At 50.2% G+C, this 24811-nt stretch overlaps 1 protein-coding gene across 4 annotated transcripts in view; it reads left to right on the top strand.

The window, feature by feature from the left end:
* LOC118379849 (E3 ubiquitin-protein ligase TRIM9) overlaps positions 1 to 24811 on the top strand; it is a 139836-nt gene that overhangs the window by 76269 nt on the left and 38756 nt on the right. For all 4 annotated transcript variants that reach the window (XM_052485635.1, XM_052485634.1, XM_052485633.1 and 1 more), the window contains one exon: positions 21337 to 21447. In XM_052485635.1, coding sequence (XP_052341595.1) covers positions 21337 to 21447 — 111 coding nt within the window. The remainder of the gene's footprint in view (positions 1 to 21336; positions 21448 to 24811) is intronic.

The following is a 24811-nucleotide window of genomic DNA, read 5'->3' as shown; positions in this document are numbered from 1 at the left end:
GTTTGTTCTTCACTGGTTGCCCTTTTCTCGTGGCAACAGGTCACAAATCTTGCTGCTGTGATGGCACACTGTGGAATTTCACCCAGTAGATATGGGAGTTTTTCAAAATTGGATTTGTTTTCGAATTCTTTGTTCTGTGTGATCTGGGGAAAATATGTATCTCTAATATGGTCATACATTGGGCAGGAGGTTAGGAAGTGCAGCTCAGTTTCCACCTCATTTTGTGGGCAGTGAGCACATAGCCTGTCTTCTCTTGAGAGCCATGTCTGCCTACGGCGGCCTTTCTCAATAGCAAGGCTATGCTCACTGAGTCTGTACATAGTCAAAGCTTTCCTTAATTTTGGGCCAGTCACAGTGGTCAGGTATTCTGCCGCTGTGTACTCTCTGTGTAGGGCCAAATAGCATTCTAGTTTGCTCTGTTTTTTTGTTAATTCTTTCCAATGTGTCTTTGTCTCTCTCTCTCTCTGTCTCTCTCTCTCTCTCTCTCTCTCTTTGTCTCTCTCTCTCTCTTTGTCTCTCTCAATTCAATTCAAGGGGCTTTATTGGCATGTGAAACAAAAGTGAAATAAACAATACAGTAAACATTACACTCACAGAAGTTCCTAAAGAATAGACATTTCAAATATCTCTCTCTCTCTCTCTCTCTCTCTCTCTCTCTCTCTCTCTCTCTCTCTCTCTCTCTCTCTCTCTCTCTCTCTCTCTCTCTCTCTCTCTCTCTCTCTCTCTCTCTCTCTCTCTCTCTCTCTCTCTCTCTCTCTCTCTCTCTCTCTCTCTCTCTCTCTCTCTCTCTCTCTCTCTCTCTCTCTCTCTCTCTCTCTCTCTCTCTCTCTCTCTCTCTCTGGCTCTCTCTCTCTCTCTCTCTTTGCTCTTTGCTCTCCCTCAATCCTCTGCTCCCTCCCTCTCTCTCACACACACCAAGCCTGTTCCTCTCCTCTAGTCCTTGAGACAGTATCGTTCGGTGACACCAGAGGCAACCATCTCCATGACAACCAGGACATAGCGACGTGCAGAGCTTGTTATTTTTTTAAGCAGTGTGTGAAGCCCTCAATAACATAATGGCTACTTCTCAAATGACAGTCATTAAAGATGAAGACAGGCAGAGAGAGAATAGGCAGTTTTTACTGGCACCGGGGGTCCCCGCTCCTTCTTCATTCATCTCCTCTCCTCCCTTCTCCTCCATTCCCTCCTCCTCCACTCCTCCACTCTTCTCCTCTCCTCCCTCCTCTTCCTTCCTCCCTCCCTCCACCTCTACTCTTCTCCTCCCTCCTCCTCCCCTCTTCTCATCTCCTCTCCTCCCGTCCTCCTCTTCTCCTCTTTTCTCACCCCTCCTCTACTCCTTCTCCTCCTCCCCTGTGGCCATCAACACTAGGCTACTAGCCGTTCCCTCTCTGCTCTCACCCAGTGTTACAGAGGGAATGGGCTCAGTGTCCTTTCATTGGTCCTTCCAGCCGGATGTCTGATGGATAGAAATTATCATAGTCATCTGGGAAAGACTGAGACTGAGTCACAAACGACACCCTATTCCCTCGTGTAGTGCCCTATATAGGGAATAGGGTGCAATTTGGGATGCAGCCATCGAGAGTAGCTGGATGGTGGGACGCAGCCAGAGAGTAGCTGGACGGTGGGACGCAGCCAGAGAGTAGCTGGATGGTGGGACGCAGCCAGAGAGTAGCTGGACGGTGGGACAGACAGTAGCCAGAGATTAGCTGGACAGTGGGACGCAGCCAGAGAGTAGCTGGACGGTGGGACGCAGCCAGAGAGTAGCTGGACGGTGGGACGCAGCCATCGAGAGTAGCTGGATTGGTGGGACGCAGTCAGAGAGTAGCTGGACGGTGGAAAGCAGCCAGACAGTAGCTGGATGGTGGGACGCAGCCAGAGAGTAGCTGGATGGTGGGATGCAGCCAGAGAGTAGCTGGACGGTGGGACGCAGCCAGAGAGGAGTAGCTGGACGGTGGGACGCAGCCAGAGAGTAGCTGGATGGTGGGACGCAGCCAGAGAGTAGCTGGATGGTGGGACGCAGCCAGAGAGTAGCTGGACGGTGGGACGCAGCCAGAGAGTAGCTGGATGGTGGGAAGCAGCCAGAGAGTAGCTGGACGGTGGGACGCAGCCAGAGAGTAGCTGGACTGTGGGAAGCAGCCAGAGAGTAGCTGGACTGTGGGACACAGCCAGAGAGTAGCTGGACGGTGGGACGCAGCCAGAGAGTAGCTGGACGGTGGGACGCAGCCAGAGAGTAGCTGGACGGTGGGACGCAGCCAGAGAGTAGCTGGACGGTGGGACGCAGCCAGAGAGTAGCTGGATGGTGGGAAGCAGCCAGAGAGTAGCTGGACTGTGGGAAGCAGCCAGAGAGTAGCTGGATGGTGGGACGCAGCCAGAGAGTAGCTGGACTGTGGGACGCAGCCAGAGAGTAGCTGGACTGTGGGATGCAGCCAGAGTGTAGCTGGACTGTGGGAAGCAGCCAGAGAGTAGCTGGATGGTGGGAAGCAGTCAGAGAGTAGCTGGATGGTGGGACGCAGCCAGAGAGTAGCTGGATGGCGGGAAGCAGCCAGAGAGTAGCTGGACGGTGGGACGCAGCCAGAGAGTAGCTGGATGGTGGGAAGCAGTCAGAGAGTAGCTGGACGGTGGGAAGCAGTCAGAGAGTAGCTGGACGGTGGGAAGCAGCCAGAGAGTAGCTGGATGGTGGGACGCAGCCAGAGAGTAGCTGGATGGTGGGAAGCAGTCAGAGAGTAGCTGGACTGTGGGACGCAGCCAGAGAGTAGCTGGACTGTGGGACGCAGCCAGAGAGTAGCTGAACTGTGGGAAGCAGCCAGAGAGTAGCTGAACTGTGGGACGCAGCCAGAGAGTAGCTGGACTGTGGGACGCAGCCAGAGAGTAGCTGGACGGTGGGAAGCAGCCAGAGAGTAGCTGGACGGTGGGACGCAGCCAGAGAGTAGCTGGACGGTGGGAAGCAGCCAGAGAGTAGCTGGACTGTGGGAAGCAGCCAGAGAGTAGCTGGACGGTGGGATGCAGCCAGAGAGTAGCTGGACGGTGGGAAGCAGCCAGAGAGTAGCTGGATGGTGGGAAGCAGCCAGAGAGTAGCTGGACTGTGGGAAGCAGCCAGAGAGTAGCTGGACGGTGGGAAGCAGCCAGAGAGTAGCTGGATGGTGGGACGCAGCCAGAGAGTAGCTGGACGGTGGGAAGCAGCCAGAGAGTAGCTGGACGGTGGGACGCAGCCAGAGAGTAGCTGGACGGTGGGACGCAGCCAGAGAGTAGCTGGACGGTGGGACGCAGCCAGAGAGTAGCTGGACGGTGGGACGCAGCCAGAGAGTAGCTGGACGGTGGGAAGCAGCCAGAGAGTAGCTGGACGGTGGGACGCAGCCAGAGAGTAGCTGGACGGTGGGAAGCAGTCAGAGAGTAGCTGGACGGTGGGAAGCAGTCAGAGAGTAGCTGGACGGTGGGAAGCAGTCAGAGAGTAGCTGGACGGTGGGAAGCAGTCAGAGAGTAGCTGGACGGTGGGAAGCAGTCAGAGAGTAGCTGGACGGTGGGAAGCAGTCAGAGAGTAGCTGGACGGTGGGAAGCAGTCAGAGAGTAGCTGGACGGTGGGAAGCAGTCAGAGAGTAGCTGGACGGTGGGACGCAGCCAGAGAGTAGCTGGACGGTGGGAAGCAGTCAGAGAGTAGCTGGACGGTGGGACGCAGCAGAGAGTAGCTGGCCAGCAGCCAGTAGCTGGACGGTGGGAAGCAGTCAGAAAGTAGCTGGACGGTGGGAAGCAGTCAGACAGTAGCTGGACGGTGGGAAGCAGTCAGACAGTAGCTGGACGGTGGGACGCAGCCAGAGAGTAGCTGGACGGTGGGAAGCAGTCAGAGAGTAGCTGGACGGTGGGACGCAGCCAGACAGTAGCTGGACGTTGGGAAGTAGTCAGTAGCTGGACGGTGGGACGCAGCCAGAGAGTAGCTGGACAGTGGGAAGCAGTCAGAGAGTAGCTGGACGGTGGGACGCAGCCAGAGAGTAGCTGGATGGTGGGAAAGCCAGAGAGTAGCTGGACTGTGGGAAGCAGCCAGAGAGTAGCTGGACGGTGGGATGCAGCCAGAGAGTAGCTGGACAGTCAGAGAGAGTAGCTGGATGGTGGGAAGCCAGAGAGTAGCTGGACTGTGGGAAGCAGCCAGAGAGTAGCTGGACGGTGGGAAGCAGCCAGAGAGTAGCTGGACGGTGGGAAGCAGTCAGAGAGTAGCTGGATGGTGAGACGCAGCCAGAGAGTAGCTGGATGGTGGGAAGCAGTCAGAGAGTAGCTGGATGGGGGAGCCAGAGAGTGGGACGGTGGGACGCCAGACAGTAGCTGAACTGTGGGACGCAGTCAGAGAGTAGCTGAACTGTGGGACGCAGCCAGAGAGTAGCTGGACTGTGGGACGCAGCCAGAGAGTAGCTGGACAGTGGGAAGCAGTCAGAGAGTAGCTGGACGGTGGGACGCAGCCAGAGAGTAGCTGGATGGTGGGAAGCAGCCAGAGAGTAGCTGGACTGTGGGAAGCAGCCAGAGAGTAACTGGACGGTGGGATGCAGCCAGAGAGTAGCTGGACAGTGGGAAGCAGCCAGAGAGTAGCTGGATGGTGGGAAGCAGCCAGAGAGTAGCTGGACGGTGGGAAGCAGCCAGAGAGTAGCTGGACGGTGGGAAGCAGCCAGAGAGTAGCTGGACGGTGGGAAGCAGCCAGAGAGTAGCTGGACGGTGGGACGCAGCCAGAGAGTAGCTGGACGGTGGGAAGCAGCCAGAGAGTAGCTGGACGGTGGGACGCAGCCAGAGAGTAGCTGGACGGTGGGACGCAGCCAGAGAGTAGCTGGACGGTGGGACGCAGCCAGAGAGTAGCTGGACGGTGGGACGCAGCCAGAGAGTAGCTGGACGGTGGGACGCAGCCAGAGAGTAGCTGGACGGTGGGAAGCAGTCAGAGAGTAGCTGGACGGTGGGAAGCAGTCAGAGAGTAGCTGGACGGTGGGAAGCAGTCAGAGAGTAGCTGGACGGTGGGAAGCAGTCAGAGAGTAGCTGGACGGTGGGAAGCAGTCAGAGAGTAGCTGGACGGTGGGAAGCAGTCAGAGAGTAGCTGGACGGTGGGAAGCAGTCAGAGAGTAGCTGGACGGTGGGAAGCAGTCAGAGAGTAGCTGGACAGTGGGAAGCAGTCAGAGAGTAGCTGAACGGTGGGAAGCAGTCAGAGAGTAGCTGGACGGTGGGACGCAGCCAGAGAGTAGCTGGACGGTGGGAAGCAGCCAGAGAGTAGCTGGACGGGAAATGGAGGTCCAATGTTATTTATGAGTGTTTATCAACGTTGAGAAGGAAAAGCAATGTCATGATGAGTAGACTATCTTTATTGGTAAACAGACTGCACTGCTCACTGGGTACTGCAGCAGTGACATAGTAATTACAACAGAGAGAGAGAGAGAGAGAGGAAAACAGAAAGCTGTTCAGTAGGGGGTGGGGCGGGGGAAGAGGGAGGAGTGAGTAGGGGGTGGGGGGAAGCGGGAGGGGGTGAGTAGGGGGAAGAGGGAGGAGTGAGTAGTGGAGGGGAGAGTAGTGGGGGAGAGATGAGTGAGTAGTGGGGTTGGGGGAAGAGGGAGGGGTGATTAGTGGGGTGGAGGGGAGGGGAGAGGGAGGGGTGAGTAGTGGGGTGGGGGGAAGAGGGAGGAGTGAGTAGTGGGGTGGGGGGAAGAGGGAGGAGTGAGTAGGGGGTGGGGGAAGCGGGGGGGTGAGTAGTGGGGTGGGTGAAGAGGGAGGAGTGAGTAGTGGGAGGGGAGTAGTGGGGGGGAGGGAGGAGTGAGTAGTGGGAGGAGGGGGAGTAGTGGGGGAGAGATGAGTGAGTAGTGGGGTTGGGGGAAGAGGGAGGGGTGAGTAGTGGGGTGGAGGGGAGGGGAGAGGGAGGGGTGAGTAGTGGGGTGGGGGGAAGAGGGAGGAGTGAGTAGTGGGAGGGGAGTAGTGGGGGAGAGGGAGGAGTGAGTAGTGGGGGGAGTTGTGGGGGAGAGGGAGGGGTGAGTAGTGGGGTGGGGGAAGAGGGAGGAGTGAGTAGTGGGGTGGGGGAGTAGTGGGGGAGGGAGGAGTGAGTAGTGGGAGGGGAGTAGTGGGGGAAGAGGGAGGAGTTAGTAGTGGGGGGAGTTGTGGGGGGGAGAGGTAGGGGTGAGTAGTGGGGTGGGGGGAGAGGGAGGAGTGAGTAGTGGGGTGGGGGGAGTAGTGGGGACGGAGGAGTGAGTAGTGGGAGGGGAGTAGTGGGGGAAGAGGGAGGAGTTAGTAGTGGGGGGAGTTGTGGGGGGAGAGGGAGGGGTGAGTAGTGGGGTGGGGGGAGAGGGAGGAGTGAGTAGTGGGGTGGGGGGAGTAGTGGGGGGAGGGAGGAGTGAGTAGTGGGGGGAGAGGGAGGGGTGAGTAGTGGGGTGGGGGGAAGAGGGAGGAGTGAGTAGTGGGGTGGGGGAGTAGTGGGGGAGGGAGGAGTGAGTAGTGGGGGAGTCGTGGGGGGGGGGAGGGAGGGGTGAGTAGTGGGGTTAGGGGAAGACGGAGGGGTGAGTAGTGGGGGGGGGGGGGTAGGGGGGGAGAGATGGTTAAAGTTTGTCTGTTAAACAGAGAGCCGATTGTCAGCAGTGAGAAGAGAAGCACCTCTTGGAGCAGTGCCAGTCCTCTGCAGGGGAGTGGATGGATCCAGACTCTGACACCACACACACAGTGCGTTTGGGTGTGCGTGTGCGTGCGTGTGGTGATTACATAGCAGTATACCCATAGAGATCCTATTCAATTACTATGTCATAATCCCTCAAAATTCCAGAATGAGGTGAAAATGGCAGCCATCTTGGTCAGGGAGAAATCCAAACCAGTCTAATGTGAATGAATGGCAGTAGAGGCATAATCCGGATTTTACTTAAACTGGAGAACAGTAAAGGCATGTGATATATCAGAAATTGAGTAACACAATTATTGTCAACCTAGAATAGTGTCATACAATTATAAATGCAGTTTAGGATAATACAGGTTTAAGACCAATTTTCTGTATAAATAGCCTCTAAAATATATGTCCTACAGTATGTAGCAACATTTGAAATGTATATATTTTTTTACAAAAGTAGAGACTCAGAGCAACAACGTTGTACATCATACTGTAACGGTGTTCTTCGTTTGTCGAAAGAGAGTCGGACCGAAATGCAGCGTGGTTGTTACTCATGTTCTTTAATGAATAGATCGCGATACATGAAATAACTATACAATACAAAAACAACAAACAGAACGTGAAACCTAATTACAGCCTATCTGGTGAAACTACACAGAGACAGGAACAATCACCCACGAAATACAAAGCGAAACCAGGCTACCTAAATACGGTTCCCAATCAGAGACAACGAGAATCACCTGACTCTGATTGAGAACCGCCTCAGGCAGCCAAGCCCATACAACACCCCTACTCAGCCGCAATCCCAATAATACAAAAACCCCAATACGAAATACAACAACATAAACCCATGTCACACCCTGGCCTGACCAAAAATATAACGAAAACACTAAATACAATGACCAAGGCGTGACACACGTGATACACACTGCAGTTGAGGAACAATGATAATGTAATTCTGCTTTGAAAGATGAATGTGAGTGTTTTGGTAGACCTACCGGAGAGCTCTTCTTTGTCCACACCCATTCAGCAGAATCGTTCACACCCTCTTAAGCTTTAGCCCCGCCCATCTCTTTAAGAATTCACAGTGTATTAAACAACCAAAGACTTCAAGACTAAAAATGGTGAAAGTAGTGGCAAAAAGTAGTAGTAAAAAAATGAACTTTATCGAGTCCTTGGCCTCCATCCTAATCTGACTTTGGTGCAGGTCATGTTGTTATTCACATTACCGTCTCTGGTAAAATCTAAGTTGATTCATCACATTGCGGAGGACACAGAAGGTGTAAACGGTACAGTGAAATGGTTACTGGCATAGTGGAGTCTTTTGTTTTTCCACATGTAGCTAGCTAGCTAGCTAGCTAAACAATGAACCATTATCTCAACTCTAATCCCGAGTTCAAATCAGCTAGGATCTCAAACTGGGAAAAATCCATTTCAACGGTCATCCAACGCGGAATTCCAACTCGGGGCCCCTTTCTAGAGCTCCTATACAGATCATACATGTAACGTTAGCAAGCAAGCCAGCCAGCTAACGTTAGCTATACACAGATCAGACATGTAACGTTAGCTAGCGAGCCAGCCAGCTAACGTTAGCTATACACAGATCAGCCATGTAACGTTAGATAGCGAGCCAACCAGTTAACATTAGCTATACACAGATCAGCCATGTAACGTTAGATAGCGAGCCAACCAGTTAACATTAGCTAGCTAGTTAACAGTACAGCTTTAACTTGCAATGAAAACGACTTTCTGACTAAATTTGTGTTTTATACAACAGCCTTCTTTCTGTGTTCTCTTTTCGGACTCTTTCTGCATTTGGCAATCATCTCCCTGCTTCCACTGGGCATTCCACGGATTTCAAAACTCAGTCAACCTCTTCTGTGACAAAGACACTGTTTCTCCCTCACCATTGTCATCAGAAGACACAACGATGTCTGGTTCTAAGAAAGTTATTTTACGTAAATCAGGGATTTTCACATTGTCTGATTCATTTTCAGAGTCCGAGAGAGTAAGCACGACACGGTTATTCTCCAGTGCCACGCCCTGACCTGCTGAGTGTGGCTCCCAATCAGAGGCAGCTGTCTATCGTTGTCTCTGATTGGGGATCATATATATAAGTGGTCATTTTCCTTTTGGGTTTTGTGGGATCTTGTTTTCTGTATAGTTTGTTTTGCCTTACAGAACTGTGCGCTTTCGTTTTTTTTGTCGTTGTTATTTTGCTTTCGGTGTCATCAATAAATTGAACGGTGTACGCCTACCACGCCGCACCTTGGTCAAGGTCATTCCACAAACGAGAGCCGTAAAATCCAGAAAGTAGCCTATCACAACGTTTTCCCACTGAACTGTCAGGAAGTGGATGAGCAGCATGTGGCTGGAGTCTTTGTGAGAGAGAAAATATAGTGTTTTGGAGGTTTATTTGATTAATCGAGCTCCAAACTGCCTCTGGAAGCAACATCAGCACAAGAACATGTTTGTCTCGGTCTTCCTGCGTTGTATTGATAAAGTGGAGAACTCGTTACGCTGTCAACGCTGCAGGAGTTGTATAGACCTCGCCCTGTTCCGGGATGAAGTCGAAAACCCTGACCTTCAGGGCGACAATTGCCTGCTCACGGAGGGCTACAGAGAAGAAGTCACTATGCTGGACATACAAATAGCTGAGGCTACTGGGAAAGCCAAGACCTGCGATTTTTAGTTGTCCTCAACTTCGAGGGTCGTGCATCGCTGATGAGAGTCTCACCTTCAGGCAGGCCATCTTTAAACCTGACTAAGAAGCTAAGATTGTTTTTTGTATATCGAAAATAAATCATTTAAAATAGGATAAATATTGTTCAAACAACGCCTCTCCCTGTATTGGGTGTTGGTGATGTTGTTTACATGCATGTGGCACAACCTCTGTTTTAAAACCCTTGGACACAGTCTACCATTCAGCAATACGTTTTATCACAGGGGACCATTTTAGGACTCGTCATTGTAGTCTGTATATAAATGTGGGATGGACCTCTCTGTCTGTAAGAAGAGAGCTGCATTCTCTTTGATTGATTTACAAAGCAAGCCGACAGTTAATCCCTTCATATGTAACCTCTTTAATTACGTTAAGAATTATAAGTTACCAAATCTGTTCTCAGGAATGGATAACACTAGAGAATCCTTATGTTAAGGTTTTCTTCCGGTGAAAGAGAGGAGGACCAAAATGAAGCGTGGTTATCTCGATACATCTTTAATAAAGATAATAACGAACAATACAAACCGTGAAAAAACCAAACCAGCCCGATCAGGAACAATCACCCACGAAACACTCAAATAATATGGCTGCCTAAATATGGTTCCCAATCAGAGACAACGATAAACACCTGCCTCTGATTGAGAACCACTCCAGGCAACCATAGACTTTTCTAGACAACTATACTACACCACAATCCTATAACCTACAAAAAAAGCCCTAGACAAAACACACCACATAAATAACCCATGTCACACCCTGGCCTGACCAAAATAATAAAGAAAACACAAAATACTAAGACCAGGGCGTGACACCTTAAGTCTCCACAGATTTGGAAAAATCTTCTTTTTTTTTTTTGCCCCCCCTTTTGCCCCTGCAGAGTTCACTGCAGTTAGATGTGCTGGTGCCAGTTTACATTATTGATTGAGGACCTCTATGTAGTTGAATGGGACTGCTTTTATTAAATATGTTGTATTTTGTTATTGTGCGCTGAATTCTATTGTTTTATACACATGTATTTGTTTATTCTGTTTTTATTAAGATGAGCAATGCTGCTACTACTTTTGCAGATATGAAAGGAGACCTCCCTCAGTTATACACCATGGTTGTTATATGCTGTGGATATGAAAGGAGACCTCCCTCAGACTAGATGGTTGTTATATGCTGTGGATATGAAAGGAGACCTCCCTCAGACTAGATGGTTGTAATATGCTGTGGATATGAAAGGAGACCTCCCTCAGACTAGATGGTTGTTATGTGCTGTGGATATGAAAGGAGACCTCCCTCAGAATAGATGGTTGTAATATGCTGTGGATATGAAAGGAGACCTCCCTCAGAATAGATGGTTGTAATATGCTGTGGATATGAAAGGAGACTTCCCTCAGACTAGATGGTTGTAATATGCTGTGGATATGAAAGGAGACCTCCCTCAGACTAGATGGTTGTTATATGTTGTGGATATGAAAGGAGACCTCCCTCAGAATAGATGGTTGTTATATGTTGTGGATATGAAAGGAGACCTCCCTCAGAATAGATGGTTGTTATATGCTGTGGATATGAAAGGAGACCTCCCTCAGACTAGATGGTTGTTATATGCTGTGGATATGAAAGGAGACCTCCCTCAGACTAGATGGTTGTTATATGCTGTGGATATGAAAGGAGACCTCCCTCAGTTATACACCATGGTTGTTATATGCTGTGGATATGAAAGGAGACCTCCCTCAGACTAGATGGTTGTTATATGTTGTGGATATGAAAGGAGACCTCCCTCAGACTAGATGGTTGTAATATGCTGTGGATATGAAAGGAGACCTCCCTCAGACTAGATGGTTGTTATATGCTGTGGATATGAAAGGAGACCTCCCTCAGACTAGATGGTTGTAATATGCTGTGGATATGAAAGGAGACCTCCCTCAGACTAGATGGTTGTAATATGCTGTGGATATGAAAGGAGACCTCCCTCAGACTAGATGGTTGTTATATGCTGTGGATATGAAAGGAGACCTCCCTCAGACTAGATGGTTGTTATATGCTGTGGATATGAAAGGAGACCTCCCTCAGTTATACACCATGGTTGTTATATGCTGTGGATATGAAAGGAGACCTCCCTCAGACTAGATGGTTGTAATATGTTGTGGATATGAAAGGAGACTTCCCTCAGACTAGATGGTTGTTATATGCTGTGGATATGAAAAGAGACCCCCCTCAGTTATACAAACAACATGGTTGCTATACGCTGTGCTTTGGTCAATCTAAATGCCATTCTGTTGTTGATTTACTTCTGTGTTTTGGGTCGTTGTCCTGTTGCATCAATCAACTTCTGTTGAGATTCAACTGGTGGACAGATAGCCTTACATTCTCCTGCAAAATGTCTTGAGAAACTTGGGAATTCATTTTTCCCGTTGATGATAGCAAGCTGTCCAGGCCCTGAGGCAGTAAAGAAGTCCCAAACCATGATGCTCCCTCCACCAGACTTTACAGTTGGGATGAGGTTTTGATGTTGGTGTACTGTGCCTTTTTATCTCCACACATGGTGTTGTGTGTTCCTTCCAAACAACTATTCTTTAGTTTCATCTGTCCACAGACTATGTTGCCAGTAGCGCTGTGGAACATCCAGGTGCACTTTTGCAAACTTCAGAAGTGCAGCATTGTTTTTTTCTTCTTCTGTGGTGTCCTCTCATGAACACCATTCTTGTTTAGTGTTCTTCTTCTGTGGTGTCCCCTCATGAACACCATTCTTGTTTAGTGTTTTAATGTATCGTAGACTCATCGACAGAGATGTTAGCATGTTCCAGAGATTTCTGTAAGTCTTTAGCTGACACTCTAGGATTCTTCTTAACCTCGTTAAAATTCAATTCAATCTAGAATTGGCTTTCTATTCCGCAACAAAGCATCCTTCACTCATGCTGCCAAACATACCCTCGTAAAACTGACCATCCTACCAATCCTCGACTTCGGCGAGGTCATTTACAAAATAGCCTCCAACATTCTACTCAGCAAATTGGATGTAGTCTATCACAGTGCCATCTGTTTTGTCATTAAAGCCCCATATACTACCCACCACTGCGACCTGTATGCTCTCGTCAGGCTGGCCCTCACTTCATATTCGTCGTCAGACCCACTGGCTACAGGTTATCTACAAGTCTCTGCTAGGTAAAGCCCCGCCTTATCTCAGCTCACTGGTCACCATAGCAGCACCCACCCATAGCACGCGCTCCAGCAGGTATATCTCACTGGTCACCCCCAAAGCCAGTTCTTCCTTTGGCCGCCTTTCCTTACTGTTCTCTGCTGCCAATGACTGGAACGAATAGCAAAAATCACTGAAGCTGGAGTCTTATATCTCCCTCACTAACTTTAAGCATCAGCTGTCAGAGCAGCTTAAAGATCATTGCACCTGTACACAGCCCATCTGTAAATAGCCCACCCAACTACCTCATCCCCATGTTGTTATTAATTATTTGGCTCCTTTGCACCCCAGTATCTCTACTTGCACATTCATCTTCTGCACATCTATCACTCCAGAGTTAATTGCTAAATTGTAATTATTTCACCACTACAGCCTATTTATTGCCTTACCTCCTAATCTTACTATATTTGCACACACTGTTTATATATTTTTCTATTGTGTTATTGACTGTACATTTGTTTTATCCCATGTGTAACTCTGTGTTGTTGTTTATTGTCGCACTGCTTTGCTTTATCTTGGCCAGGTTGCAGTTATAAATGAGAACTTGTTCTCAACTGGCCTACCTCGTTAAATAAAGGTGAAATTTAAAATGTAAAATAAACAAACAAACATACCTGATTCAACTTGTCAAATAATCATCAGGCCCTCAATAAGTTACTGGAGGACTGGAGTTGGGCTGTTGGGGGTACTGGAGGACTGGAGTTGGGCTGTTGGGGGTACTGGAGGACTGGAGTTGGGCTGTTGGGGGTACTGGAGGACTGGAGTTGGGCTGTTGGGGGTACTGGAGGACTGGAGTTGGGCTGTTGGGGGTACTGGAGGACTGGAGTTGGGCTGTTGGGGGTACTGGAGGACTGGAGTTGGGATGTTGGGGGTACTGGAGGACTGGAGTTGGGCTGTTGGGGGTACTGGAGGACTGGAGTTGGGCTGTTGGGGGTACTGGAGGACTGGAGTTGGGCTGTTGGGGGTACTGGAGGACTGGAGTTGGGCTGTTGGGGGTACTGGAGGACTGGAGTTGGGCTGTTGGGGGTACTGGAGGACTGGAGTTGGGCTGTTGGGAGGACTGGAGTTGGGCTGTTGGGGGTACTGGAGGACTGGAGTTGGGCTGTTGGGGGTACTGGAGGACTGGAGTTGGGCTGTTGGGGGTACTGGAGGACTGGAGTTGGGCTGTTGGGGGTACTGGAGGACTGGAGTTGGGCTGTTGGGGTACTGGAGGACTGGAGTTGGGCTGTTGGGGGTACTGGAGGACTGGAGTTGGGCTGTTGGGGGTACTGGAGGACTGGAGTTGGGCTGTTGGGGGTACTGGAGGACTGGAGTTGGGCTGTTGGGGGTACTGGAGGACTGGAGTTGGGCTGTTGGGGTACTGGAGTTGGGCTGTTGGGAGGACTGGAGTTGGGCTGTTGGGGGTACTGGAGGACTGGAGTTGGGCTGTTGGGGTACTGGAGTTGGGCTGTTGGGAGGACTGGAGTTGGGCTGTTGGGGGTACTGGAGGACTGGAGTTGGGCTGTTGGGAGGAATGGAGTTGGGCTGTTGGGAGGACTGGAGTTGGGCTGTTGGGGGTACTGGAGGACTGGAGTTGGGCTGTTGGGGGTACTGGAGGACTGGAGTTGGGCTGTTGGGGGTACTGGAGGACTGGAGTTGGGCTGTTGGGGTACTGGAGTACTGGAGTTGGGCTGTTGGGAGGACTGGAGTTGGGCTGTTGGGGGTACTGGAGGACTGGAGTTGGGCTGTTGGGAGGAATGGAGTTGGGCTGTTGGGAGGACTGGAGTTGGGCTGTTGGGGGTACTGGAGGACTGGAGTTGGGCTGTTGGGGGTACTGGAGGACTGGAGTTGGGCTGTTGGGGGTACTGGAGGACTGGAGTTGGGCTGTTGGGGTACTGGAGTACTGGAGTTGGGCTGTTGGGAGGACTGGAGTTGGGCTGTTGGGGGTACTGGAGGACTGGAGTTGGGCTGTTGGGAGGAATGGAGTTGGGCTGTTGGGAGGAATGGAGTTGGGCTGTTGGGGGTACTGGAGGACTGGAGTTGGGCTGTTGGGGGTACTGGAGGACTGGAGTTGGGCTGTTGGGGGTACTGGAGGACTGGAGTTGGGCTGTTGGGGGTACTGGAGGACTGGAGTTGGGCTGTTGGGGGTACTGGAGGACTGGAGTTGGGCTGTTGGGGGTACTGGAGGACTGGAGTTGGGCTGTTGGGGTACTGGAGTTGGGCTGTTGGGAGGACTGGAGTTGGGCTGTTGGGGGTACTGGAGGACTGGAGTTGGGCTGTTGGGAGGAATGGAGTTGGGCTGTTGGGAGGAATGGAGTTGGGCTGTTGGGGGTACTGGAGGACTGGAGTTGGGCTGTTGGGGGTACTGGAGGACTGGAGTTGGGCTGTTGGGGTACTGGAGTACTGGAGTTGGGCTGTTGGGAGGACTGGAGTTGGGCTGTTGGGGGTACTGGAGGACTGGAGTTGGGCTGTTGGGAGGAATGGAGTTGGGCTGTTGGGGGTACTGGAGGACTGGAGTTGGGCTGTTGGGGGTACTGGAGGACTGGAGTTGGGCTGTTGGGGGTACTGGAGGACCGGAGTTGGGCTGTTGGGGGTACTGGAGGACTGGAGTTGGGCTGTTGGGGGTACTGGAGGACTGGAGTTGGGCTGTTGGGGGTACTGAAGGACCGGAGTTGGGCTGTTGGGGGTACTGGAGGACCGGAGTTTGGCTGTTGGGGGTACTGGAGGACTGGAGTTTGGCTGTTGGGGGTACTGGAGGACCGGAGTTGGGCTGTTGGGGGTACTGGAGGACTGGAGTTGGGCTGTTGGGGGTACTGGAGGACTGGAGTTGGGCTGTTGGGGGTACTGGAGGACTGGAGTTGGGCTGTTGGAGGACTGAAGTTGGGCTGTTGGGGGTACTGGAGGACCGGAGTTTGGCTGTTGGGGGTACTGGAGGACCGGAGTTTGGCTGTTGGGGGTACTGGAGGACTGGAGTTTGGCTGTTGGGGGTACTGGAGGACCGGAGTTGGGCTGTTGGGGGTACTGGAGGACTGGAGTTGGGCTGTTGGGGGTACTGGAGGACTGGAGTTGGGCTGTTGGAGGACTGAAGTTGGGCTGTTGGGAGGACTGGAGTTGGGCTGTTGGGGGTACTGGAGGACTGGAGTTGGGCTGTTGGAGGACTGAAGTTGGGCTGTTGGGGTACTGGAGTACTGGAGTTGGGCTGTTGGGAGGAATGGAGTTGGGCTGTTGGGAGGAATGGAGTTGGGCTGTTGGGGGTACTGGAGGACTGGAGTTGGGCTGTTGGGGGTACTGGAGGACTGGAGTTGGGCTGTTGGGGGTACTGGAGGACCGGAGTTGGGCTGTTGGGGTACTGGAGGACTGGAGTTGGGCTGTTGGGGTACTGGAGGACTGGAGTTGGGCTGTTGGGGGTACTGAAGGACCGGAGTTGGGCTGTTGGGGGTACTGGATGACCGGAGTTGGGCTGTTGGGGGTACTGGAGGACTGGAGTTTGGCTGTTGGGGGTACTGGAGGACCGGAGTTGGGCTGTTGGGGGTACTGGAGGACTGGAGTTGGGCTGTTGGGGGTACTGGAGGACTGGAGTTGGGCTGTTGGAGGACTGAAGTTGGGCTGTTGGGAGGACTGGAGTTGGGCTGTTGGGGGTACTGGAGGACTGGAGTTGGGCTGTTGGAGGACTGAAGTTGGGCTGTTGGGGTACTGGAGTACTGGAGTTGGGCTGTTGGGAGGAATGGAGTTGGGCTGTTGGGAGGAATGGAGTTGGGCTGTTGGGGTACTGGAGGACTGGAGTTGGGCTGTTGGGGGTACTGGAGGACTGAGTTGGGCTGTTGGGGTACTGGAGGACCGGAGTTGGGCTGTTGGGGTACATGGAGGACTGGAGTTGGGCTGTTGGGGGTACTGGAGGACTGGAGTTGGGCTGTTGGGGGTACTGAAGGACCGGAGTTGGGCTGTTGGGATTACTGGATGAACGGAGTTGGGCTGTTGGGGGTACTGGAGGACTGGAGTTTGGCTGTTGGGGGTACTGGAGGACCGGAGTTACAGGCTGTTAGGGGTACTGGAGGACTGGAGTTAAGCTGTTGGGGGTACTGGAGGACTGGAGTTGGGCTGTTGGAGGACTGAAGTTGGGCTGTTGGGAGGACTGGAGTTGGGCTGTTGGGGGTACTGGAGGACTGGAGTTGGGCTGTTGGAGGACTGAAGTTGGGCTGTTGGGGGTACTGGAGGACTGGAATTGGGCTGTTGGGTGTACTGGAGGACTGGAGTTGGGCTGTTGGGAGGACTGGAGTTGGGCTGTTGGGGGTACTGGAGGACTGGAGTTGGGAACCAACGCTGTAGGTCTATGGCTGCATTAGTGTTGCATGCCATTAGCAGCTGCAAAATGGGTTCACATGACTCACATCCTGAGATTGACAATCAAAAACTAATTGGAGAGCTTAAGACTGAACAAAAAGGTCATGTTCATTTGAGAATCAACATAGAAACAGACACATTAAACAAATATGTTTATTGCAGGATTAGCTGAAACACTTTACTCCCAAGAATCAACACTATTTCATATCATTTCAAAGTGTACAAGTAAGCTAACTCATACAGTATGTTAGACGTCTTAGTAACAAGTAAGATATTTTATCACTAAAGTATAATTTCAGGTGAATTTTTTAATTTTTTAAAGTCAATACCAGTGGTGGCCAACCATCGCTCCACTGCTCAGTGATCTACTGGGGGAACAGACTTCTATTCCAGCCCAGATATAGACCTACTGGAGGAACAGACTTCTATTCCAGCCCAGAAATATATCTACTGGGGGAGCAGACTTCTATTCCAGCCCAGTAATATATCTACTAGGGGGACAGACTTCTATTCCAGCCCAGAAATCGATCTACTGGAGGAACAGACTTCTATTCCAGCCCAGAAATATATCTACTGGAGGAGCAGACTTCTATTCCAGCCCAGAAATATATCTACTGGAGGAGCAGACTTCTATTCCAGCCCAGTAATAGATCTACTAGGGGGACAGACTTCTATTCCAGCCCAGTAATAGATCTACTGGAGGAACAGACTTCTATTCCAGCCCAGTAATAGATCTACTAGGGGGACAGACTTCTATTCCAGCCCAGTAATAGATCTACTAGGAGGAACAGACTTCTATTCCAGCCCAGAAATAGATCTACTGGAGGAACAGACTTCTATTCCAGCCCAGTAATAGATCTACTGGAGGAACAGACTTCTATTCCAGCCCAGAAATATATCTACTAGGGGGACAGACTTCTATTCCAGCCCAGTAATAGATCTACTAGGAGGAACAGACTTCTATTCCAGCCCAGTAATATATCTACTAGGAGGAACAGACTTCTATTCCAGCCCAGAGATAGATCTACTAGGAGGAACAGACTTCTATTCCAGCCCAGAAATATATCTACTGGGGGGACAGACTTCTATTCCAGCCCAGTAATAGATCTACTAGGAGGAACAGACTTCTATTCCAGCCCAGTAATAGATCTACTAGGAGGAACAGACTTCTATTCCAGCCCAGTAATAGATCTACTAGGAGGAACAGACTTCTATTCCAGCCCAGTAATAGATCTACTAGGAGGAACAGACTTCTATTCCAGCCCAGTAATAGATCTACTAGGAGGAACAGACTTCTATTCCAGCCCAGAGATAGATCTACTAGGAGGAACAGACTTCTATTCCAGCCCAGAGATAGATCTACTAGGAGGAACAGACTTCTATTCCAGCCCAGAGATAGATCTACTAGGAGGAACAGACTTCTATTCCAGCCCAGAGATAGATCTACTGGAGGAACAGACTTCTATTCCAGCCCAGTAATAGATCTACTAGGAGGAACAGACTTCTATTCCAGCCCAGATATAGATCTACTGGAGGAACAGACTTCTATTCCAGCCCAGTAATAGATCTACTAGGAGGAACAGACTTCTATTCCAGCCCAGAGATAGATCTACTAGGAGGAACAGACTTCTATTCCAGCCCAGAGATAGATCTACTAGGAGGAACAGACTTCTATTCCAGCCCAGTAATAGATCTACTAGGAGGAACAGACTTCTATTCCAGCCCAGAGATAGATCTACTAGGAGGAACAGACTTCTATTCCAGCCCAGAGATAGATCTACTAGGAGGAACAGACTTCTATTCCAGCCCAGTAATAGATCTACTAGGAGGAACAGACTTCTATTCCAGCCCAGTAATAGATCTACTAGGAGGAACAGACTTCTATTCCAGCCCAGAGATAGATCTACTAGGAGGAACAGACTTCTATTCCAGCCCAGTAATAGATCTACTAGGAGGAACAGACTTCTATTCCAGCCCAGAGATAGATCTACTGGAGGAACAGACTTCTATTCCAGCCCAGAGATAGATCTACTAGGAGGAACAGACTTCTATTCCAGCCCAGTAATATATCTACTGGGAGGAACAGACTTCTATTCCAGCCCAGATATAGATCTACTGGAGGAACAGACTTCTATTCCAGCCCAGTAATATATCTACTAGGGGGACAGACTTCTATTCCAGCCCAGTAATATATCTACTGGAGGAGCAGACTTCTATTCCAGCCCAGTAATAGATCTACTGGAGGAGCAGACTTCTATTCCAGCCCAGAGATAGATGTACTAGGAGGAACAGACTTCTATTCCAGCCCAGAGATAGATCTACTGGAGGAACAGACTTCTATTCCAGCCCAGTAATAGATCTACTAGGAGGAACAGACTTCTATTCCAGCCCAGAGATAGATCTACTAGGAGGAACAGACTTCTATTCCAGCCCAGTAATAGATCTACTAGGAGGAACAGACTTCTATTCCAGCCCAGTAATAGATCTACTAGGAGGAACAGACTTCTATTCCAGCCCAGTAATAGATCTACTAGGAGGAACAGACTTCTATTCCAGCCCAGAGATAGATCTACTAGGAGGAACAGACTTCTATTCCAGCCCAGTAATAGATCTACTAGGAGGAACAGACTTCTATTCCAGCCCAGAGATAGATCTACTGGAGGAACAGACTTCTATTCCAGCCCAGAGATAGAACACTTGATTATTAACTCATTAGGTTTGATCAGTTGAATCACGTGTATTATTAGTGCTGGGTTGGAACAGTCTTTAGAAAAAAAATGAAACAATGAGCAATCTTCCCGTAGCAAAACAACTCCATGTGGACCATTTGGAGGACTTCCACCAGACAGAGAGAGAGTCTGGTCTTCCAACATGGCGCCTAGAATGGTTGCTAGGTGATTTGTGATGCAACTGCAAGTCCTCTATACCAGTATACCATAAACAGTGTTTTTTTTAATGGATATGCTGCAAACTACACCAGGGAAACGTTAGGTTAACACCAGGGAAACGTTAGGTTAACACCAGGGAAACGTTAGGTTAACACCAGGGAAACGTTAGGTTAACACCAGGGAAACGTTAGGTTAACACCAGGGAAACGTTAGGTTAACACCAGGGAAACATTAGGTTAACACCAGGGAAACATTAGGTTAACACCAGGGAAACGTTAGGTTAACACCAGGGAAACGTTAGGTTCACACCAGGGAAAGCGTTAGGTTAACACCAGGGAAACGTTAGGTTAACACCAGGGAAACGTTAGGTTAACACCAGGGAAACGTTAGGTTAACACCAGGGAAACATTAGGTTAACACCAGGGAAACGTTAGGTTAACACCAGGGAAACGTTAGGTTAACACCAGGGAAACATTAGGTTAACACCAGGGAAACATTAGGTTAACACCAGGGAAACATTAGGTTAACACCAGGGAAACATTAGGTTAATGTTAGGTACTCATTAGGTTAACACCAGGGAAACATTATGTTAACACCAGGGAAACATTAGGTTAACACCAGTGATAGGTTAACACCAGGGAAACATTAGGTTAACACCAGGGAAACATTAGGTTAACACCAGGGAAACATTAGGTTAACACCAGGGAAACATTAGGTTAATGTTAGGTTAACACCAGGGAAACATTAGGTTAACACCAGGGAAACGTTAGGTTAACACCAGGGAAACGTTAGGTTAACACCAGGGAAACATTAGGTTAACACCAGGGAAACATTAGGTTAACACCAGGGAAACATTAGGTTAACACCAGGGAAACGTTAGGTTAACACCAGGGAAACATTAGGTTAACACCAGGGAAACATTAGGTTAACATGAGATCAACATTAGGTTAACATTAGGTTAACATTTTATTAACATTAGGGACTCATTAGATTAACATTAGGTTAACATTAGATTAACATTAGGTTAACATTAGATTAACATTTGGGACTCATTAGGTTAATGTTTCAAACTGCAAGGCATAACACCAGTGGCCTTAAGATGGTCTCCTCCTCTTGTCCTCTCTCTACTAATCACCATTTTGTTATCGATGCCACATTTCCCCTCTCCTCCCCTTCTCTTTTCTCTCTACTCTCCATCTTTCTCTCTCCCTCTCCCTTGATCGCCATCCCTCTCTCTCTCCCTCTCCCTTCTTCGATCCCTCTACCTCCCAGGTGGTGAGGGATCAGATATCTCACTGTATGGACTACAGGGCTGTCTTTACAGTACTGTGTTTATGTCATTGACATCTCTCTCCCTCTCCCTTCTTCGATCCCTCTACCTCCCAGGTGGTGAGGGATCAGATATCTCACTGTATGGACTACAGGGCTGTCTTTACAGTACTGTGTTTATGTCATTGACATCTCTCTCCCTCTCCCTTCTTCGATCCCTCTACCTCCCAGGTGGTGAGGGATCAGATATCTCACTGTATGGACTACAGGGCTGTCTTTACAGTACTGTGTTTATGTCATTGACATCTCTCTCCTTCTCTCTCCCTTCTTCGATCCCTCTCTCTCCTAGGTGGTGAGGGATCAGATATCTCACTGTACGGTGAAGCTGCGTCAGACGACAGGCCTGATGGAGTATTGTCTAGAGGTCATCAAAGAGAACGACCCCAGCGGATTCCTACAGGTCAGTAAGGGAACGACCCCAGAGGATTCCTACAGGTCAGTAGAGAACGACCCCAGAGGGTTCCTACAGGTCAGTAGAGGGCAGTGATGAGGATTCCTACAGGTCAATAGACAACGACCCCAGAGGATTCCTACAGGTCAATAGAGAACGACCCCAGCAGATTCCTACAGGTCAATAGAGAACGACCCCAGAGGATTCCTACAGGTCAGTAGAGGTCAGTAGAGGTCAGTAGAGGGCAGTGTGCCAAAGCTGGGTGAACTGATCGTCAGAACTGGCTTAAATCTGGTTGTGATTGAGTCCTTGTGTGCAACCAGTTCTTGGTGTCTGTGTCACCTGCCGCCACTCACAGCTACAGCTGGTGTGCATACGGTACTCTCTGGGTCCCAGGCCTTTGGCTACATCGGTGTTACTGAATATATTATATGCTCATTTGTTAGTTACAAGACCGTAGCATTTATTTTTCAATGTCACATCGTGTGGCGTCAAATCAGCCTCTACAGTCCACTGAGACGAGAGCGAGGAGGGTGATTCTGCGAGTGGGCGGAGGAAGATGCTGCGAGAGCGCGGAGGGTGATGCTGCCAGAGGGTGGAGGGTGATGCTGCCAGAGGGTGGAGGGTGATGCTGCGAGAGGGGGGAGGGTGATGCTGCGAGAGCGCGGAGGGTGATGCGCGAGAGGGCGGAGGGTGATGCCGCGAGAGGGCGGAGGGTGATGCTGCGAGAGCGCGGAGGGTGATGCTGCGAGAGGGCGGAGGGTGATGCCGCGAGAGGGCGGAGGGTGATGCCGCGAGAGCGTGCGGAGGGTGATGCTGCGAGAGGGCGGAGGGTGATGGTGCGAGAGCGCGGAGGGTGATGGTGCGAGACCGCGGAGGGTGATGTTGCCAGAGGGCGGAGGGTGATGTTGCCAGAGGGCGGAGGGTGATGCTGCCAGAGGGTGGAGTGTGATGCTGCGAGAGGGCGGAGGGTGATACTGCGAGAGCGCGGAGGGTGATGCTGCCAGAGGGCGGAGGGTGATACTGCGAGAGCGCGGAGGGTGATGCTGCGAGAGCGCGGAGGGTGATGCTGCCAGAGGGCGGAGGGTGATGCCGCGAGAGGGCGGAGGGTGATGCTGCGAGAGCGCGGAGGGTGATGCCGCGAGAGGGCGGAGGGTGAGGGCGGAGGGTGATGCTGCGAGAGCGTGCGGAGGGTGATGCTGCGAGAGGGCGGAGGGTGATTCTCTGAGACCGCGGAGGGTGATGCTGCTAGAGCGCGGAGGGTGATGCTGCGACAGTGCGGAGGGTGATGCTGCGAGACCGCGGAGGGTGATGCTGCCAGAGGGCGGAGGGTGATGCTGCCAGAGGGCGGAGGGTGATGCTGCGAGAGCGCGGAGGGTGATGCTGCGAGAGCGCAGAGAGTGATGCTGCGAGAGCGCGGAGAGTGATGCTGTGAGAGCGCGAGGGTGATGCTGCGAGAGTGCGGAGGGTGATGCTGCCAGAGGGTGGAGGGTGATGCTGCGAGAGGGCGGAGGGTGATGCTGCCAGAGGGAGGAGGGTGATGCTGCCAGAGGGCGGAGGGTGATGCTGCCAGAGGGCGGAGGGTGATGCTGCGAGAGCGCGGAGGGTGATGCTGCCAGAGGGCGGAGGGCGATGCTGCCAGAGGGCGGAGGGCGATGCTGCCAGAGGGCGGAGGGCGATGCTGCCAGAGGGCAGAGGGTGATGCTGCGAGAGCGCGGAGGGTGATGCTGCGAGAGCGCGGAGGGTGATGCTGCGAGAGCGCGGAGGGTGATGCTGCGAGAGCGCGGAGGGTGATGCTGCGAGAGCGCGGAGGGTGATGCTGCGAGAGCACAGACATTTGTTAGAGAAAGCAGAAGATGTGTGTCCCGCGAGCGGACAAGACAAACCTGACCGCTTAAAGGTAAAGACTTTGAGCGAGTAAAACAGAATTGCCACAGATCCAAAAAAAATAAAAATGTCTGAATCCAAAGATATAGAACCGTAAGCAAAGGAACATGGTTGAAATGTGTAGAACATTCACACAAAAGCATGAAAATCTACACCAATAATAGTCACTTTGTCAAGTTTTCATTCTTGGGGTCTCTCCCGAGTGGCGCACTGACATGTGACTAGTTTGTTTTTTAGAAATATATTTAACACCACAACTTAGTTTATCCATTGACCACTGCAACATTTGAGTTAACTTGCTCATATCAAGAAACACATACATTTGTGGAAAAGTAAAAAGAGCGATTCGTGTGCTTGTATTTTTTGTGTGTTTTTTTTAATGATCGAAACAGTGAAACTAAAATGTATTGGTAGCTAGCTGGTGAGGATTTCATTTAAATTTGGTGAACAAGCTGAAGCTTCCCAAGTCGTTCGTTTGGTGCTAACTGCTCATACCGGTGGACACGAGCTGAACAGACGGCTCGGTAGAGCGTCTGTGTGACGTCGCGCACTCAAGGAGGCTCAACTGATCACCCGACGAGTTCTACGTCTAAATGAGCTGTATCGTAAAACTTAATGAAAACAAAAATAGGTTCCAAAAGGGTTCTTTGGCTCTCCACCGTTGGATAACCTTTTTTTTGTTCCCAGATAGAACCATTTTTTTTGTTCCCAGATAGAACCATTTTTTTGTTCCCAGATAGAACCATTTTTTTGTTCCCAGATAGAACCATTTTTTTGTTCCCAGATAGAACCATTTTTTTTGTTCCCAGATAGAACCATTTTTTTGTTCCCAGATAGAACCATTTTTTTTGTTCCCAGATAGAACCATTTTTTTTGTTCCCAGATAGAACCATTTTTTTGTTCCCAGATAGAACCATTTTTTTTGTTCCCAGATAGAACCATTTTTTTGGTTCCCAGATAGAACCATTTTTTTGGTTCCCAGATAGAACCATTTTTTTGGTTCCCAGATAGAACCATTTTTTTTGTTCCCAGATAGAACCATTTTTTTTGTTCCCAGATAGAACCATTTTTTTGTTCCCAGATAGAACCATTTTTTTGTTCCCAGATAGAACCATTTTCAGTTCCATGTAGAACGCTCTGTGGAAAGGGTTCTTACATGGAACCCAAAATAGGTTCTACCTGGAACCAAAAATGGTTCTTCAAAGGACTCATCCAAAGAACCCTTTTAGGTTCTAGATAACACCTTTTTTTCTACGAGTGTGGGATTAGATGCGTTAGCGGTGTGGTTAAGGTTGGGCTTTAAAAACTCATTTTAATAAGATAAATGGTAGAAATGAGGTGTGGTTAAGGTTGGGCTTTAAAAACTCATTTTAATAAGATAAATGGTAGAAATTAGGTGTGGTTAAGGTTGGGCTTTAAAAACTCATTTTAATAAGATAAATGGTAGAAATTAGGTGTGGTTAAGGTTGGGCTTTAAAAACTCATT

Source organism: Oncorhynchus keta, chromosome 29 (genome assembly GCF_023373465.1).
Source record: "Oncorhynchus keta strain PuntledgeMale-10-30-2019 chromosome 29, Oket_V2, whole genome shotgun sequence".
Lineage (NCBI taxonomy): Eukaryota > Metazoa > Chordata > Actinopteri > Salmoniformes > Salmonidae > Oncorhynchus > Oncorhynchus keta.
Note: the sequence above shows the minus strand (reverse complement) of the source record. Positions and strands in the feature narration are given on the sequence as shown.